We start from the raw sequence: 18,975 nt of genomic DNA, 5'->3' as shown, positions 1-18,975 counted from the left end.
CTCCCAGAATACATTGGGGTGATCCTTTCCTGACTCCTGCTAGTGGCAGGCTGAAACCCTGAAGCATGAGCTTTAGGAACATAAGTGTGGAAGTTGGGGAAAGAGCAGACATCTTAGTCTTCCAGGAAGAGCAAGAGTCAGGCTAACTCTAACAGCTAATAACGCGAGACTTCCAAGTAAGGCCAGGGCAAGTGGAAAATAACTGTAAGGGATGCTGTTTTTCGACCTTGTTTTTGATAAGATTAGAATGCAGACTGTAGCAGAAATTGCTGAGAAAAGTAAAATATCAGAAAGGAATATGTATAAACAAAATGCAGTTGTTGATCATTACTGTATGTCACTAAAGGTATAAATGCTTGCCTTAATTGTTTATCTAACGGAGACCTGCCTCAGGAGGGGAACCCCTGCCCGTGAGTACTCTCCCCTTGCAAGTGTTAAAGAAAATAAAGCTGCCTCTGGCATGTTGCAACCAACCTTAGGCCTTGGCTACACTTACCCGCTAGTTCGGCGGCTGGCAATCGAACTTCTGGGTTCGACTTATCGCGTCTAGTCTGGACGCAATAAGTCGAACCCGGAAGTGCTCGCCGTCGACTGCGGTACTCCAGCTCGGCGAGAGGAGTACCGCGGAGTCGACGGGGGAGCCTGCCTGCCGAGTGTGGACCAAGGTAAGTTCGAACTAAGGTACTTCGACTTCAGCTACGTTATTCACGTAGCTGAAGTTGCGTACCTTAGTTCAAATTAGGGGGGTAGTGTAGACCAAGCCTTAGATTGAGAACTCATTTTTCTCCCACATAAGATATAAATTAGAAGTGAGCTCCAGAGCTGTTGAACCTTGCCCTCCACCATCACAAGCAACCTCATCACACAACTGCATTCAAAAATTTGTCCAGCTGTCTATTAAAACTAATTAAGTTGTTTACCCCCACAACTCCTATTTGGAGGTTGAGCCCAAATGTCACTTAGTGCACTACTAGAAGATGCTCAGGTATAACAGTGATGGGGGAGGTATTCCCCATATAGAATAGAATCAAAACTAAAAGTATTTTGTTGGATAGAATACACATAATTTTTATCCTTTAAAATATACATTCTCAAAACATAAGTACATTTTAAAGAACAAAAATTTCTTTTTATTGTGAGCTCTACCTCTAAACTAGAAATGACTGAATAGTGAAAAATATAATTCATGAATTACAAGCACTTGTTTAAAAAAAACTTCCAACACTTACAATACTATTAACAATGAATTATTTGACCAGCTCTCCTCCTGACAATGAGCTCTGAAATCTGTTAAACATCATTGCCTTCAAAGTCAGCTTTCCTGTAGAATTCCCGTCTCAGTTTATAATCTGGTGGGAGAACTTGTAATTATGGAGACACTGGTATGTCTAACAATTATATAAAGCTATTTTAACATTGCACAATATTTAGCACTTTCCAGTATACCATATTTTCCATCATGAAAGCATTCACAAATTTAATCTAAGGAATAAATGGATCATACCTCGGTAGAACCCATGGTAATAAGTAACTTCTTCTGCAAAAGTGAACTTGGGGAAGACCCATCTGTCCTCAAAGGAACATTTGACTTTTGCTGCCAAATAAATTATAAATAAGATGTTACTAAAATAAAAATTCCATGGAAGCTATTAATCATTATGTAATTCATCCTAATTAAATGTATGAACTATAACTATAGTTTATTCTGAATCAGAGATGAATCCATAGCCCTAGACATAATCCTTGGCTCAGTTTTATCAGAGTAACGAGTGCACAATCACAGCCTCCTGCAATTGGTTTAAAAGTTCCTCTCTCACAGAAAAACTCAGAGGAGGAAGGGAAAAAAAGTCAGAAAACTTCGTCTGCAATGTTTCATAGGCAAGCCTCCTTCATGAGAGCAGGTCGTTCAAAGCCGCATGGAAAGAGCAGAGCGCCCGCCCCTGCTCTTGAATCAGTGCTTCCCTGTCACTAGAGCTGGGCATGGTTCAGACTAGAGGGGAAGAATGAAATAGTTGGTCCAATTCTCCTGTTTTCACAATTAGTTCCTCTAGTTTTTGAGTGCCTTATCATAGTGAACAGTTTACCAAAGTGAACAGTCAATCCCTTTTTAAATCTTGATAACTTCCTCTTTTGGCCATTTCTGAGTCTTCTGTTTTCTACTGAGATTAAGAATAGTACCATACCATACCATACCAAGAGGGCCTGCTCCTGTTCCCACTGAAGTCAATGGGGATTTTGCCAGTGACTTCAGAGGGAGCAGAATTAGACCTATGGTTTGAAAATACAAATGTACATGTAAGAGAATGCTCTTTAAGATTTTCTGAGCTTTCTAATAAATATGCAATTTCCTTTCAAAAATGTTTTAATCTAACTTTGCTATTTGCAACAGTAACGCTAGAAACATACCTGCCATGCATCTTGGTAAAAGAAAAGTAACTTTTTAAGTCTGTTCTCTGCAAAGAATTCTCCTACAAGCTGAAACTAAAACAAAATTATAGTGCTAGTTAATTATAAAATATTCTGAGAAAAATCTGATGTATGGCAATTTAGGAAACATTTAATAGATACAAAATAAATATTACCTTTTCATCAGAAATAATGAAGTCCTCTACTTCCTGTTCATTTAAGCCTATCCCATCTGCTAATCTTAATATCAAATACTTGTGTCTGTCGTCTAACTGAGCTCTTCTCTCCTCCTTGGTGACTTTGGCCTGCTTGGCCAATTCTTTCTTAGCTTCACTGGATAGCACTACATTTTTCTTCCCATTTGGCTAGAAGATAAAAATGTTTTAGAAAATATATTATTTTTCTGCACCCTTTTTTTCATTTAAAATTTAAGCAGCATATGCTGTTGCTTTTTAAGACAGTTTCAACAATTATTTAAACAGAGAGATTTGATGGAAGGTACATTACTTGGCTTAGTGAAATGCCTTTTAACACATTTAAAATATTTTTAAAGTTTTTATTTTACAGTAATGATACAAATAGTTGCATAGATTGATATCTACAATATTGTACAAGAAAATATCATTAAAAAGTTAAATAAAAAAAAGAGAGGAACATCAGTTCTAGGGAACTCTCCAAGGCAAAAATATTATACATTATAGGGCCAGTACAATTAAAACTTCACATCTGCACCTCAGAAATAGAGGTGTACTCAGACCTAAATTCACAATAAAAACGTATGTCAAAACTGGACCTAATCCATAGATGCTGAACTCTGGGAATCCAGCTTCCAAACCTCTAAGTGTTTATTTCTCAGCTTTGCTCCATGGCCATCTCTACTGTCAGCACTGTGAACTACCATTGCAAGAGTGTTACTCAGCAGAAACAAACAAACAAACAGCTCCACAGCAAAATCACCATCAGCCTCACTCTCCTCTCTTACTGGAACATGTTTAACTGGGCTTTCAGATGTAGCTCAGAGAAGGACTGTAATAGAAATGGAAAGAGAAAAGCCCATACAGACAAAGGATTTTTAAACAATCTTCAGATCTCTATAATAAGGAGGAAAGCACATGGTGAAGAAGAAATTTTAGAATAAATAGCAAATCTTTACCAATTTTATAAGAAGAAATATACACCTCATAGAAAAATGAAAAGTAAAGATTAATTCCAATGAGCCAGGTCCTCTGGTTTGCAGGGTCCTGCGGCACAAAGCAGTCATACAGCCATCTTAACCACCAACCTGAGCATTCCCTTCATCTGCAGGAAACTGCTTGTGTGGTATGGGGCTGCCTTAGTTGCTCTTACAACTCCCCTCCTCCCTGTTCCCAGTGCAGGAGGTATGGCTGGGAAAAATGGGATGCGGCCACAATGTCCTTATACTCCAGCTATCTCCAGCTAATGGAACAGTTCTTGGGGCACGGGACAGTCAGGTACAAATTATAGCAGCTGTTAGCATGCTCTTAATTACCTCAGAGATTGGGTTGACCCTCACTTGGTCACTGAATTGGGGAGCATAAATGTGACTTAAAGCCACCTTTCCTCTACACTTTAGTCTTGCACCAGAAAATCTATCCTGATGTTTCTAAGCATCCTTTCCTACCTCTAAGAAGCATTTCCCTTACCTCTCTGAGCCACAGGAAGAGGAGCTAAATAACTAGTTACTTGGCCGATCTATTCTTATGCCTCTAAGAGCCACATTTTTCTGATCCACACAGAATTCTTCCATTCATGGGCCATCTCTATCATTAATGTAATAGCTTTGACTTCCATGCCAGTAACAGATTTTCTTGTTTTGTATTACAATATGCCCAGGATGAAAGTTCCAATTCCAGTATCCCTCAAGACAAATGTCATTCAACAAGAGTCAGAAGACTTACCACTTGAATGTACAATTATTAGTGATACTGGCTAGGTATAACAGGAGAATTTAAGTTTAATTTAGAGCAGTTAGTGGTGCCATTCTTAATTAGTGCTCTAGCTAATGTCACTGCAGTAAGAGTTTATCATCTCTTTGATGGATAAAATACTGGAAATTCAGTCCCTCCTTGTCTCTTAATATGGTTATTTAGGTGACTAAGCAAGCATCATTTTATATATATCATCTGATGTAGGTTTTGTTGTTGTTGTTTTTTGAGAATTCCACTGTTGTAGGATATTTTAAATTATTTTCTGAGTGAGGATTGTGACACAGAGAAGCTATACAGCAGATTGACATTTTTATTCAGATCATGAATGGGAGCAGAATGAGGATACACTCCTAGTGTAAGCTTCCTTCACTTTGTTTGTGAAGCACTTAGTCAAGTCTTCCTAGGTTATCTTTAACCTATGAAGACAAAGAAAAGAAGTGAACCACTGTGTGAGGCACAGAAACCAAATATAAAAATATTGTAACCACAGAAAATAACAGGTCTTCTTCTGCACATGTCATGAGGGCTTCCTAGGAACTGCTGTTCATTGCTGTCAACAGAGGTTGAAGGAACTCGGCACCACCCAAAAGGCACTTAGGCCTGGTCTACACTAGGCGTTTATGTCGAAGTTAGCGCCGTTACATCGAATTAACCCTGCACCCGTCCACACTGCGATGCTATTTAGTTCGACATAGAGGTCTCTTTAATTCGATTTCTGTACTCCTCCCGACGAGGGGAGTAGCGCTAAATTCGACATGGCCATGTCGAATTAGGCTAGGTGTGGATGGAAATCGACGCTAATAGCTCCGGGAGCTATCCCACAGTGCACCACTCTGTTGACGCTCTGGACAGCAGTACGAGCTCGGATGCTCTGACCAGCCACACAGGAAAAGCCCCGGGAAAATTTGAATTTGAATTCCTTTTCCTGTCTGGCCAGTTTGAATCTCAGTTCCTGTCTGGACATCGTGGCGATCACAGCAGCACTGGCAACGATGCAGAGCTCTCCAGCAGTGATGGCCGTGCAGTCTGTGAATAGAAAGATGGCCCCAGCATGGACTGATCGGGAAGTCTTGGATCTCATCGCTGTGTGGGGCGATGGGTCCGTGCTTTCTGAGCTGCGCTCCAAGAAACGGAATGCAAAGATCTATGAGAAGATCTCTAAAGACATGTCAGAGAGAGGATACAGCCGGGATGCAACGCAGTGCCGCGTGAAAATCAAGGAGCTGAGACAAGGCTACCAGAAGACCAAAGAGGCAAACGGACGCTCCGGATCCCATCCCCAGACATCCCGTTTCTACGAGGCACTGCATTCCATCCTCGGTGCGGCCGCCACCACTACCCCACCAGTGACCGTGGACTCTGAGGATGGGATAGTGTCCACGGCCGGTTCCTCAGACATGTTAGGGGATGGGGAAGATGAGGAAGGAGATGAGGAGGGCGAGGCAGTCGGCAGCTCTCACAACGCTGATTTCCCCGACAGCCAGGATCTCTTCATCACCCTTACAGAGATCCCCTACCAAGCGTCCCCAGCCGTTACCCCGGACACAGAATCTGGGGAAGGATCAGCCAGTAAGTGTTGTAAACATCTAAACATTTATTTTTAACAGAAGAGGAATATTAACAATTAAAAGAATGGGTTGTTCATGATTACTTTGCCCTAGGCGCTTAACGGTTCAGTCATGGGCAGTGCAAGTTTTGAAAAAAAATCTAGCAATGTCCGGTTTTCCGTGATTGTCCTGCCCAAGCCGCTCTACTGTTTAGTCCCTGCTACTGCAGCTACAGTAAAATGCGGTCTATATGTCCGGGGATAGAGCAGTAATCCTCCTGGGACATCTCGATGAAGCTCTCCTGGAGGTAATTGGAAAGCCGTTGCATGAGGTTCCTGGGGAGAGCGGCCTTATTGGGTCCTCCGAAGTACGACACGTTGCCGCGCCATGAGACTATCAAGTACTCGGGAATCATTGCTCTGCACAGCAGGGCGGCATACGGCCCTGGTCTTTGGAGGCTTTCCCGGAGCATTCTCTCTCTCTCGCTCTCAGAGATCCTCATCAGGGTGATGTCGCCCATGGTGACCTGCTTTGAATTAGGTAGGGGAATGTTAGTGTTGGGACTGCTTGCCCGTTCCTTTACAGAACTGTAACCGCTGGTTTGCAGCCACGCGGTGGAGGCGGGAGAGGGGCAGCCGAAAGGGATCGTTCCCGGGGACAGCCGCGAGGGGGTGGGACAGGGGCAGAGTTCCCGCTTGCCGGATTGCTGGCAGCAGGGACTGACATTGCTTTAAATGTGAAATGAGGCCAGTGGTAATATAAAAGTTTTAAACTGCCACAAGTCTACGGCTTACCATGTCTGCCTGCAACAGAAATTCCGTTGTGCTGCCCCGCTTCTCAAATGTGCTGTGCAAGACCCCAGGCACTGAATGCGAAGGCCGAGAATTCGACCTTGTGCTGAGTGCGCATGTGATAGGTGCTGTGCATGGTCTTGTTCACAGAGAAAGACTATGTTCTTTGTTCACAACTACATTTATCTTTCTGAGGAATTCACTCCCTTTTTCCCATTTCCACAGCCCCATCTGCGACTGTCTCACAACCTAGCCTGGCATCACACTCCCAGAGGCTAGCGCAGATTAGGCGTAGGAAGAAGAGGACACGGGAGGACATGTTCTCGGAGCTTATGGCCTGTTCCCGAGCCCAGGCAGCACAGCAGACCCAGTGGCGGGAGAACTTGACCCAAATGCACCAAGCAAACATGGATCGGGAAGAGAGGTGGCGGCAGGAAGACCAGCAGGCGACTCAAACGCTGCTTGGACTACTGAGGGAGCAAACAGACACGCTCCGGCGCCTTGTGGATGTTCTGCAGGAACGGAGGCAGGAGGACAGAGCCCCGCTGCAGTCTATCTCTAACCGCCCTCCCCCGCCACCAAGTCCCATACCCACCTCACCCAAAGTGCAAAGAAGGAGAGGCGGCAGAGTCCGTGCTAACTCTCACTCCACCCCTGCAGAGAGCTCTAGTAGCAGAAGGCTCTCATTCCCCAAAATTTGAAAAGTTCTTTCCTTCCCGCCTGACACAAGCCCCCGTCCAAGTTTCACCTCCCAGTTCCATGTGTAGTTGATAATAAAAAATACGTTTCTGTTAACTACTGTTTCAATCATGTTCTTTTGGAGGAGGAGGGGAAAGGGGGTTGGTAATTGGACAGGACAGTCACCTTTGGCAGGGTACATAGGCGGGGGCAGGTACAGCAGCAGGGCACATACACAGTGCAGTGATGCAGTGACTAGTTACCCAGGTTAGTCTTGGAGGTGGTTTTCATGTTATGTGGTGGGGGGTGGGTTGCTCTGTGACTTTGTGGCGGGGGAGGGCAGTTACAGATCTTAAGCGGCGGTCCTTATGCAGGATCACAGAGCCACGCAGCAGGGGATCTGTAACCGTCCTCCCCCTGCCACAAAGTCACATAGCCCCCCCATACACACAGTCCCGATCAGGAGGGGTGACAGGCTCCGTTGAAACAACCATCCCACCGCAGCGGAGCCTCTCAATCCTTGAGTTTAGAAGCTTCATTCGCGTCACTACACTACACCCGCTCCGCACCACAGTCTGCGTCCCAGTTTTAAAAAATTCCCGCGAAAACAGTATTAAAGAAAACGGTGTGCATTAACAAAGTAGAACTATTTTTATTTCGAAACGTGTGTTGGAAGGGGGGTGAAGGGGGTATGTAACTGGATAGGATAGTCAACATTAACTGGGTAAAGAAACGGGGGCAGGTTCAGCTTCTCTGTACACAAACTTGAAAGTCACAGGTTACCCTGCTCACTCAGGAACTTAGCTTTCAAAGCCTCCCGGATGCACAGCGCTTCCCGCTGGTCTCTTCTCATCGCCCGGCTGTCTGGCTGTGCGTAATCAGCAGCCAGGCTATTTTCCTCAACCTCCCACCCCGCCATAAAGGTCTCCCCCTTGCTCTCACAGAGATTGTGGAGCACACAGCAAGCTGCTATAACAATGGGGATATTGGTTTCGCTGAGATCACAGCGAGTCAGTAAGCTTCTCCATCTCCCCTTGAGACGGCCAAAAGCACACTCCACCACCATTCTGCACTTGCTCAGCCGGTAGTTGAAGAGTTCTTTTTCAGTGTCCAGGGCGCCAGTATAGGGCTTCATGAGCCAGGGCATTAGCGGGTAGGCTGGGTCCCCGAGGATCACTATAGGCATCTCCACATCCCCAACAGTTATTTTGTGGTCCGGGAAGTAAATACCTTGCTGCAGCCGTTTAAACAGACCAGAGTTCCTGAAAACACGAGCGTCATGAACCTTGCCCGGCCATCCCACGTAGATGTTGGTAAAACGTCCCCTGTGGTCCACCAGTGCTTGCAGCACCATGGAAAAGTAGCCCTTTCGGTTAATGTACTGGGTGGCCTGGTGGTCCGGGGCCAGGATAGGGATGTGAGTTCCATCTATGGCCCCACCGCAGTTTGGGAATCCCATCGCTGCGAAGCCATCTATGATCGCCTCCACGTTTCCCAGAGTCACTACCTTTGGCAGCAGTACATCAACGATTGCCTTCGCTACTTGCATCACAACAACCCCCACGGTAGATTTGCCCACCCCAAACTGGTTCGCGACTGACCGGTAGCTGTCTGGCGTTGCAAGCTTCCAGAGGGCTATGGCCACTCGCTTCTGGACAGTCAGTGCAGCTCGCAACCGGGTGTCATTGCGCTTCAGGGCAGGGGACAGCAACTCTTCCAGGAAAGTTCCCTTCCGCATGCGAAAGTTTCGCAGCCACTGGGATTCATCCCAGACCTGCAGCACTATGCGGTCCCACCACTCAGTGCTTGTTTCCCGTGCCCAGAATCGCCGTTCCACGGCATCAACATGACCCATTGCCACCGTGATGTCCTCGGCGCTGGGTCCTGTGCTTTCTGAGAGGTCTGTGCTACTCTCAGACTTCAGGCCATCACTGCGGTGCCGTAGCCTCCTCGCCTGACTTTTCTGCATCTGCCTCAGGGAAACCTGTATGATAAGCTGCGAGGCGTTGAGAGCGGCCACAACTGCAGCGATGGTCGCAGCGTGCTCCATGCTCGCAGTGCTGTGGCGTCCGCGCTGTCAATGACTGGAAAAGTGCGCGAACTGATTTCCCCGCCGGCGCTTTCAGGGAGGGAGGGCGGGACTGATGGACGGATGACGACACTTACCCAAAAGCACCCTGGACACATTTTGTTACCCAGAAGGCTTTTGCGGCTACACCCAGAATTCCAATGGGCAGAGGGGACTGCGGGAACTGTGGGATAGCTGACCACAGTGCACCGCTTCGAATGTCGACGCTTTCACCGTTAGTGTGGACTCACAAAGTCGAATTACTGTCCTTAGTGTGGACACACACGTTCAACTTTGCAATATCGATTCCAAAAATTCGATGCAAGTAAAATCGAACTACTCTCGTAGTGTAGACAAGGCCTTAGGCCCAGATCCTCAAAGGTATGCAGGTGCCCAACTCCCATTGATTTCAATGAGAATTAAGCGCCTAAATATCTTCGAGGATCCAGGCCTTAGCACCTTGCAGGTCTATACCAAATTTAGCAACTGTATTTTGACAATGAACCCTTCGAGAATGATCTGTAAAGGAAAAGCTTTGATAGTTAAAAGACAAAAGTTAGGTGACAAGAGATTTTAAAATGAAATCACTTGCCGAAACAGCAGCAGTTGAAGATGACACTGTTATAGCTGATCTTGGCTCAGTGTTCTTCTTAAAGGCACCTCTACGCCTGTGGCCCTTTCCTTCACCATCTAGGATAAAGAAATGGCAAGCTATAGTTATTCATATTAACTGGCTGTATATGCAATACAGTGCATCTTTAACACCAGCAATCACAAGTGATGATAGAAAAGTTGCTATAAAGCATCTATCTTTGAAAAGGAACTAAGGAAAATTCTGGGAATTATAGATCAGCGAGCCCTTCCTTGGTGCAAATGAAACTGAGTATCTATTTAACAACACATGCACAATCATTTTGGGGATTTTTTTGTTACATGTTAATTGAAAAAAATTGTAACACTGCAAGCATAAATTAAACAAATACATGCATATATATTTGACAGGAAGAATGCAAATATTTCCCTGAACTAATCCATAGTGCCACTACTCTCTCCTCAAGACCTACCTCTGTCACAGTGTCTCTAAGAAATCAATGTCTTTGGGCTTGATTTTGCTACCCTTACTCAAATTGTACCTTACCCTGTGAGCAGTACTTTTAATTTGGAGTGCAGCACTCCTCAAGGAAAGTAATGTTTGCAGGGGGTGGGATAGCTCAGTGGTTTGAGCATTGGCCTGCTAAACCTAGGGTTGTGAGCTCAATCCTTGAGGGGGCTATTTAGGGATTTGAGGCAAAAATCTGTCTGAAGATTAGCCCTGCTTTAAGCAGGGGGTTGGACTAAATGACCTCCTGAGGTCCCTTCCAATCCTGATATTCTATGAACTGGACTATTCATAATTATTAGAAGAAGAAAATTGTAAATGTATATATTTAATTGTAATGGTCTCCCACTACCCTTTGTATGTCACTTGTCTTGCAAGCTCATTGAGGGAGGGATTGTGTCTTCATGTATGTTTGTACAGCATCTAGAACAATGAAGCCCTGGTCCTGATTGGGCCTCTGGATGCTATCATAATACCAATATTAAATAATAATAAAATCCACTTTTCAGTCATATGTACTATTTAGAGTAAGTTGGAATACTGTCTTTTTTCCCATGGAAAATTTTGACGAAAAATTAAAATATAAAAATTTCACTCAAAAACTTAAAAAATTCTAGCTGAAAACCTAACATTATCAGCCAAAAGCTTGCAGCTGAAAATAAACATTTTTGATTCAAAACACCTACACAGTGCCTCATGGGAGTTGCAGTTTAGTTGAAAAACCCAATTTTCTGTTTCAGTTTTGACAGAAAAATTTTGATCAGCCCTAGAGCTAGCTTTAAAAAGCATACATCGATGCTTCATCAATATTCTATATCACTGGTGTGAAAGAATCCTATGCTGTGTGATTCCAGATAAATAACACAGACATAAACTAAAATCGTGCCCCTCTAAAAATTAAAAGCACTCTGTGAACTTGATTTTTTTTTTTAAGTTGACTAATTTTTAAAATATTCCAGTTTCTAGATAGAGTATCCTTTATTGTCCTGAATGGTCTTTCTATCTCTTATATTAAAAATGTGTTCTTCCTGCTCCCTTGTTGATGTAATATTCCCATACATGAGGTTGCTTAAGTGCATTTCCTCTAAACATAATTATTAAAAATGAAGGGAATCACCCGGTAAACCAGTATCAACATCCATTTACATGCCTTACCACACAAACACACTCATAGACTCCTCAGCCACACAACAAAGTTGCTTTCTTTTCCAAAACACAATTATCCACAATGCAAATCCTTTTCCTCACAGTCACACTAACACACAACGTTAACATGATAAATTAACAATATCCTGGACAAACCTTACTGAATTGAGTTTAATACTTTGGGGGTCCATACTATTCAAAATGTAATTGTTCAAGTGTTATTGTGAGATAATATGAAACTGCTCTAGGATAGTGTCTGCAAAAGTAATTCTTTCAGTTATCAGTCCTTTGAAACCACCATCCTAGAGAGGTTCACATATATTGTTCAGACTGGATTCTCCCGGGACCAACAGACAAAGAGCGGATTTCTGGATAAGTAATCTGGTTTTAAACAGCCTCAGAGCTTTTGATCTGATCCAGCAAATGGACAAGATCTCCATTCTACAGCAGTGGGAGGAGATTCATAGGGAACGGTTGGAAGGACTGACACTCTGACCAGAGCCTTCGGGCGAGGGGTGGAGAGTGATCTCTGGTAAGCTTATTAGCATGGGTACGGGTTCTTTTATTGTTTTAATGTGTTTTCTCTGTAGTGCTTTTACCTTAAGAATAAAATATGCTTGCTTAGGAAAAGTTGTGTGATAACTTATAACTATGGGCAGTCACGCTGTGTACTGTCACTGAGGGGGGAGGCAAACAGGCCTGCTTAGGCAGACTCTTCTTTGCTCGGAATAACACAGTGAAGACAAGGAACTGTTCAACCTAGAGATACTCTGGTCAGGAGAAACGGGGACACAGGACTCCACACAAGAAAGCAATGGCTTGGGAGCTGGAAGCCTGAGAGTGGGTGCCTTTGCTGGACCACTGAGGGGAAGTACAGGTGCAGATGCCCTGAGCTTGTGTGTGACTGTGAAGAACTGGGTGCATGCATGGTAGGTGGCTGTATATTGGAATAGACAGGGAGTCTGTTGTGGAATGGAAGAGTCTGTGACTGTGTCTGGCTATTAGGACATTTGGATGTTGAGGTCCTGATTCAGCACTATATTGTTATGCTGGATGTTGGGAGGCTCCCAGCAAACATGTCTGATCAATCAGAAACTACAGTGAAGCTGATGGTCATGCTAGTCACCTTCCATTCAGGTGAATGAGGGATCGATTAAATGCCCCTTCATTTAGTGATAGCTAAAACAATGAATGCCATTGCCCAAGGACTAAAGTGAATGCAAACTCAGGGGCCAGGGATTGATATGGTTGCTGCTGTCCATCAGGGCATGGGTAAACAGTGAACCAGAGAGCAGACACAAAGCAAAGAAAAAGCAGGAGAAATTCTGGTAGTGTGGCTTTTTGGGCAGAGTGGAAGCTGGAAAGGCAGGCTTGGAGTTCTCCTAATGGAAACAAGCTGCCATGGGTAGTGCGTGAATCACCAGGTGGGGGAGGCTAGGCCTCAGCCACACCCCTTCCACCCGAGGCCCCGCCCCACCGGAGCCACCAGCCCCCACCCCAGCCTAGCTCCTCTCCTCCCCCGGCGCACCGGGAGGCTGGCAGTGCAGACGCAGCTTCCCCTCCCCAGAGCACTGGGAGGGCAGGCAGCGTGGCTGCAGCCCCCCAGCCCTGGAGCACAAGGAGGGCAGGTGGCGCAGCCTGAGCTGGGGCCACCCCAGAGGGAAAATGGACTCCAGCCACAAGCGGGAAGCAGGCAGAAAGGAGCCTGAGAGCAGAGCATGGGTGGGGCCACACCTCACTATTTGGGGAGGCAGAGCCTCCCCCAGCCTATGATACCTGCCACCCATGCAAGCTGCAATGTCTAGACTATCTGTTAACTGTTCAGGACAAAGGAGCAACAGTAATAAGGTCAAGTATCAGAGGGGTAGCCGTATTAGTCTGGATCTGTAAAAAGCAACAAAGAGCCCTGTAGCACCTTATAGACTAACAGATGTATTGGAGCATAAGCTTTCGTGGGTGAATACCCACTTCGTCAGATGCATGTAATGGAAATTTCCAGAGGCAGGTATAAATATGCAGGCAAGAATAAGTCTGCAGATAACGAGGTTAGTTCAATCAGGGAGGGTGAGGCCCTCTTCTAGCAGTTGAGGTGTGAACACCAAGGGAGGAGAAACTGCTTTTGTAGTTGGCTAGCCATTCACAGTCTTTGTTTAATCAGTAATAAGGTCACAGTCCTGCAAAATGCTCAGAACTCTAGCCCTGATCCAGCAAAACACTCTAGAATGTGCTTACCTTTAAGTGTATGAGTGGTCCCAATGAAGACAATGGATTTACTCAGATGCTTAAAGCTAAGCACATGCGTAAATGCCTTGCTGGATCAGGGCTGATGACCTCTGAGTTCAGGACAGGTTGTTATACATATCAATGCTAGTTTGTTGACTTCCTTTGTGGACTATGGACTAAACTCTCCCAGGCAAGGGAGGATGAGACAGAAATGTTCTGACTCTTCCAAACTGTGGAGGAACATTAGGAAAACTGCACCCCAGCTGAAATGCCTGGAGAGAAAAGGACTATTTTGGTGTGAAGGTTTTTGTTTAAAATTTTATTTGAGAGGCTTTGCAGCCAGTCAGGGCAGAGCAAGATGGAAGTAATTAAAAAGGGCTACGCTTCCATAGCAGTATTAATAATATCCATTAAAGACCCAACTAATACCTTCTAAATACATTTTAAAATTAAGCTGGAAACCCGTTAGACCCTGGAATGTCACCACTTTTCATACTTGTTATTGCCTCTAAAACTTCTCTGTTATTTCTTCATCTAAATTTTCATTATCAATCTCACATATTTTTGGCAAGCCTCCTACTTCCAGATAGGTTTTAATAACTTCAGCATATGGAATAACCGGAATATGAAAGTTACTATGATTACAATGGAAAACACACATATTTCACTAGGATGTGTAACTTCCTCTTGCTGATCATTTTAACTGGTGAGATTGCTTTTGAACCCCTTCAAGTTCATGAACCAACAACTTGTCACATGTATTTTTTTTCTCATAGAAATTCTGTTATGTACCTTAGAGGTTTTCAGTAATGTTTATCATCAGCATATTCAATTTCCCCATAGTATTAGTTATCTGTCAACATTTTTTTCTAATCTGTAGTTCTATGAATCTGTTGCTACCTATTTTTGTTGAGCTCTTTCCTCTTTTGCACTGGTTATTAGATAACTCCTAAATATTGCTTTTCCTGTCTCCTAAAGAAGCCCTCGCCTTATTGTCTTTATCATTTAATTGAAAGTACCGAACAATGTTGTCACAGATCCACAGGATCGGTGCTTTGGCCCCAGCTTTGGAACAGTCTCTGGGAGGACCATTCAGGGTGTCAGACTCCCTAGGGGGTTTCACTCTTTCTCCGGGATAAGCCAAGCAACTTCACTGCCTTGTTAGGCTGGACCTCTGGGCCTTCAGCACCCCTGCTTCACACCGTGAGCTTTGTGATTCTGAGCCTTTGTTAATCTAGGCCCTACCTTCCCTACAGGTGCAGGGGCCTGTTTTAAAGTGAAAAATTCTACTGAATAGTGAGTTTCTTTTTTTGTTCCTAGAAAATCATTTCCCAGATAGTGTCAATATAAAGCGTTTCCATTATTTCCTCCCCTACCTTTGTTGATAGTGATGAGAGGCGGACTGAGCTCAATGTCAGGCTTGGAGACAGCTAAGGCCTCTCTTGGCTCTTGGTCTGCTTCTTGCTGTGCAGGTTCAGGGGTAGCAGGGCTGAGCTCACCTCCGCCCCCTGATTCAGTCACGCATCCCCCTGCCGCCTCCATCTGCGGCAGCACACAAAGTAACCTAAGACAATGAGATAGAAGATGACTGACAGCTGGATAGTGAAGTTCACAAACTGTCCTTGTAACATTAAAAGACAGGTGCACATTTATTACACCTTCAAGTTTTTTTTTCCATTTATAGCATCCAACACTACAGAACAGGGGACTTTTGACTAGCAGTACATCCAATTGCTTCCCATCTCAAGATTTTGCAAATTCAGTTAAAATGGGACTTAGTTAGATCCAAACTACCCACAGCTTTAGTTTTGCAAAACTACCCCAGCTGGTGGTTTGCAAAACAATAAAAGCCCCTTTCTATTTGTCCTTAATACAACTATCCTGAAAGTTTTTGATTGTCTCTGTCATTATCCCTTACTCAGATTTGCAATTATTGGAGTTAGAAACTCACCCTTTTGGGGAGAGCGTAAGCTCCTACTGTAAGCTCTGTTGCAGGTCCTGCAGAGAAGCCTGGGGCATAAGGAGCTGGGAGACTTGCTTGCTCTCTTAGCAGGTTTTTGAGTTTGCTGTCTTCCTGGGCACTCTGAATTCCTCAGCTGCTACAGCAATTCTTGCAAACCCAGCAAAAACTCCAGAGCCCTGGAGACACCTCATCTCTCCCTAATCCCCACTTTGCCTGCTGAGGTTTTCATTTCATTATTGCCCATCAGTCTTTTTCATGTAATTTCATTTTCTCTGTAAGAGAAGGGAAACCTCCAAACAAACAGCTCCCTTGAGCCTCCCCACTTGCTAATGTGCTGTTGCTATGGAGCATATGTACACACAGTGGAATTGTACACTGACTCATGGGAGGGCATAGTTAGCTGTATCCCAGCAATGAAGTGTTTCGTCTTAACAACAACCTCCCAGAGAGCTGGAAATTCTTTGTATTCTCTTCAGGTTACATTATGCAATTGCCTGTGCTCTGTACTATGTGAAAGTTAGTACGCCCATTTCAGAAAAAAGATTTAGCAATTACTTTTAGTTGGCATTTCTTCTCTCTCTCTGCTGGGGCAAGGCTATTTAGAAATCAATATGAAATACACTGTATTGCTTGCTATTTGTGTTGCTGCTGTAACTGACAATATCTGACATTTGTAATTTGTTTTAAATGTATTACCTGTAACCCCTCTATGAGGTGGTGTCTGCAGGACAAGGGATGGGTTCAATATCTTCTAGGGGCTCTCTTAACATAGCAAAACAGAAATGGCTCAAGCCTTCACCCAGTAATGTGGGAAAACTAAATACCACCCCTAGGTGCTTCTAAGAGGCAACACTTCCCCACTCGCAAGCACTGAGTCTGCATATCACAAAAGAAAACTTTTATTAAAAGGGAAAGGGAAACCAGCCTTCATTTGGGAAAACACTGCAACAACAATTCAAAAGCATGTAAACCATAAGTAAACACCCGCCCCACAGCACATTGGGCAGTGTCCTCTGCCTCAGTTACCCACCTCTGGTGTGAAAGTCCAATGGACAAATTTCCCTTTAACATGCCACTCCCCTTTCCCTCCACTGCACTCCTCTCACAGTTGGTTGTCTGTGTCACGCTGTCTGGAATGTCTTACAATCAAGAATACCAACCTCAGGGCAGACTGTTAAGATGCAGGGTAGACACCCCAAACCGGTGGTGTGTTCTAAAATTAGATTCACCAAGGCAGTAATAAAAGTGAACTTCTGGATCACTATAACAAGTTTACCACGGAGTGACAGACAGTCCCCTTAGACCAGTGATTTTCAAAGTTTTTTTTCTGGGGACCCAGTTGAAGAAAACTGTTGATGTGAGCGACCCAACGGAGCTGGGGATGAGGGGCTTGGGATGTGGGAGGGGCTCAGGGCTGAGGCAGAGGGTTAGGGTGCAGGAGTGAGGGCTGCAGGGTGGGGGCTCTGGGGCTGGGATGAGGGGCTTGGGGTGCAGGAAGGGGTTCCAGGTTTGGGGAGGGCTCAGAGATGGGGCGGGGGATTGGGGCACAGGGTTGGGGTGCAGACTTACCTCTGGTGGCTATCGGTCAGCAGCACAGCCTGGGTGTGGAGGCAGGCTTTCCACCTGTCCTGGCACCATGGACTGAGCTGCACCCTGAAAGTGACCAGCAGCAGGTCTGGCTCCTAGGTGGAGGCACACAAGCAACTTTGCGCGACTCTCGCCCAGAGGCACCGCACCCCCACCCCCACCCCGCAAGTTCCGGCCAATGGGAGTGCGGAGCCAGTGCTCGGGGCGGGCACAGTGCATGGAGCCCCGTGGCCCCCCTGCTGGCCGCTTCCAGAGCACAGCGCGGTGTCAAAACAGGTAGGCACTAGCCTGCCTTAGCTGGGCAGCACCGCCAACGGGACTTTTAATGTCCTGGTTGGCGGTGCTGACCAGAGCGACCCAGTGCCTGACATGCTGCAACCCAGTACTGGGTCGTAACCCGAAGTTTGAAAAACGCTGCCTGAGACTGTCCAGTATATCTTGCGACCCAGACAAACCGGACTTAGTGATAAATGGTCACTCACACCAAAATTCATACAATATTCAGGTTGCTTCCAGTCCCAAGAGACCAGTCACTTACCCAAAGATCAATTGGTACCCTAGATCTTACACCAAAGACAATGCCCATAGCCAAACCTGTAATAAACTACATAAAGGTTTATTAACTAGAGAAAAGAAATGAGAGTTATTTACAGGTTAAAGCAAGCATATACGCACAAATGAGATATCTAAATCGTAAGAGTGACAGAGTTGTCATGATCTGTCAATTCAAAGCAGACCCAGGGGTAACCCCTGGGGATCTCTGCTTCAGTTTAGAGTCTCTGGCCTTGTCAGAATTTAAACAACGAATAGAAATGGAAAACTTTTCTGTCACTTTGTTTTATTTCTTTCATTCAGCTTCCAAATCCACAGGACATGCTTCCTTTCACATAGCATTTCCAGGGTGTGACATGGCCATTATCCAATCCTTTATATTGTGATGTTCCTTGATGGCCAATCCGATTTTGATAGTCCTTCTGAATGGGCAGAAGAGACAATTCCCATGCCTGAGTTCACAAGTTCAGAGCAAACATTTTCAAAGTTATAAAGCAAAATGTACTTATTTTCTTATAGCATGAAATACCAACATTACAAGTGAGATTAACGCATGAAGCAATTTACAAGCATTTCATAGCATCTAAACACTTCATACATTCTTATAATATATTAACCTATTTTGAGCAAAACTAACATACAGGTGATCTGGTCTGGTCTCCAGCTACGAGTTTGTTAGTTCTTAGCTAATGCCTGCAGCCTGGGCAAGAGCTAGAACCTGGTTTGTCAGCATCACAGTTTGAGGTCACAGAAATCCCAGAATTCAGTGGTGCATTTACATGGGTTCACTTCTCACCCCTGAAAACATCAGGGAGGCACTGAACAATGCCTCTACTGCTGCCGCTGCCAGCAGCCACTGCCACTGTTGGCCACTGGCTGCCGCCTCTCCCACTGCTCAGCACTGCTGCTCTCTCTGCTGCCATTTGCCGCTATCTCTGCCACCAGGTGCCACTGCTATCTCTGCCA

The 18,975-nt window shown here is 45.0% G+C and overlaps 2 protein-coding genes across 2 annotated transcripts in view; one reads left to right on the top strand and one right to left on the bottom strand.

Moving 5' to 3' along the window:
• LOC101939103 (dynein axonemal heavy chain 5-like) overlaps nucleotides 1-16,216 on the bottom strand; it is a 278,668-nt gene extending 262,452 nt beyond the window's left edge. The window contains exons 1-6 of the mRNA XM_008169357.4: nucleotides 15,859-16,216; nucleotides 15,284-15,471; nucleotides 10,032-10,129; nucleotides 2,583-2,771; nucleotides 2,407-2,481; nucleotides 1,505-1,594 (exon numbers count right to left, since the gene is read on the bottom strand). Coding sequence (XP_008167579.2) covers nucleotides 1,505-1,594; nucleotides 2,407-2,481; nucleotides 2,583-2,771; nucleotides 10,032-10,129; nucleotides 15,284-15,449 — 618 coding nt within the window. The 5' untranslated portion in view covers nucleotides 15,450-15,471; nucleotides 15,859-16,216. The remainder of the gene's footprint in view (nucleotides 1-1,504; nucleotides 1,595-2,406; nucleotides 2,482-2,582; nucleotides 2,772-10,031; nucleotides 10,130-15,283; nucleotides 15,472-15,858) is intronic.
• On the top strand, nucleotides 5,461-7,394 carry LOC135981464 (uncharacterized). Its single transcript, XM_065584118.1, has 2 exons — nucleotides 5,461-5,924; nucleotides 6,919-7,394. Exons 1-2 carry the CDS (start codon nucleotides 5,522-5,524, stop codon nucleotides 7,392-7,394), a joined length of 879 nt encoding a protein of 292 aa, XP_065440190.1. The 5' UTR covers nucleotides 5,461-5,521.
• Nucleotides 16,217-18,975: the final 2,759 nt, after the last annotated feature.

Source organism: Chrysemys picta, chromosome 2, assembly GCF_011386835.1.
Source record: "Chrysemys picta bellii isolate R12L10 chromosome 2, ASM1138683v2, whole genome shotgun sequence".
Lineage (NCBI taxonomy): Eukaryota > Metazoa > Chordata > Testudines > Emydidae > Chrysemys > Chrysemys picta.
Note: the sequence above shows the minus strand (reverse complement) of the source record. Positions and strands in the feature narration are given on the sequence as shown.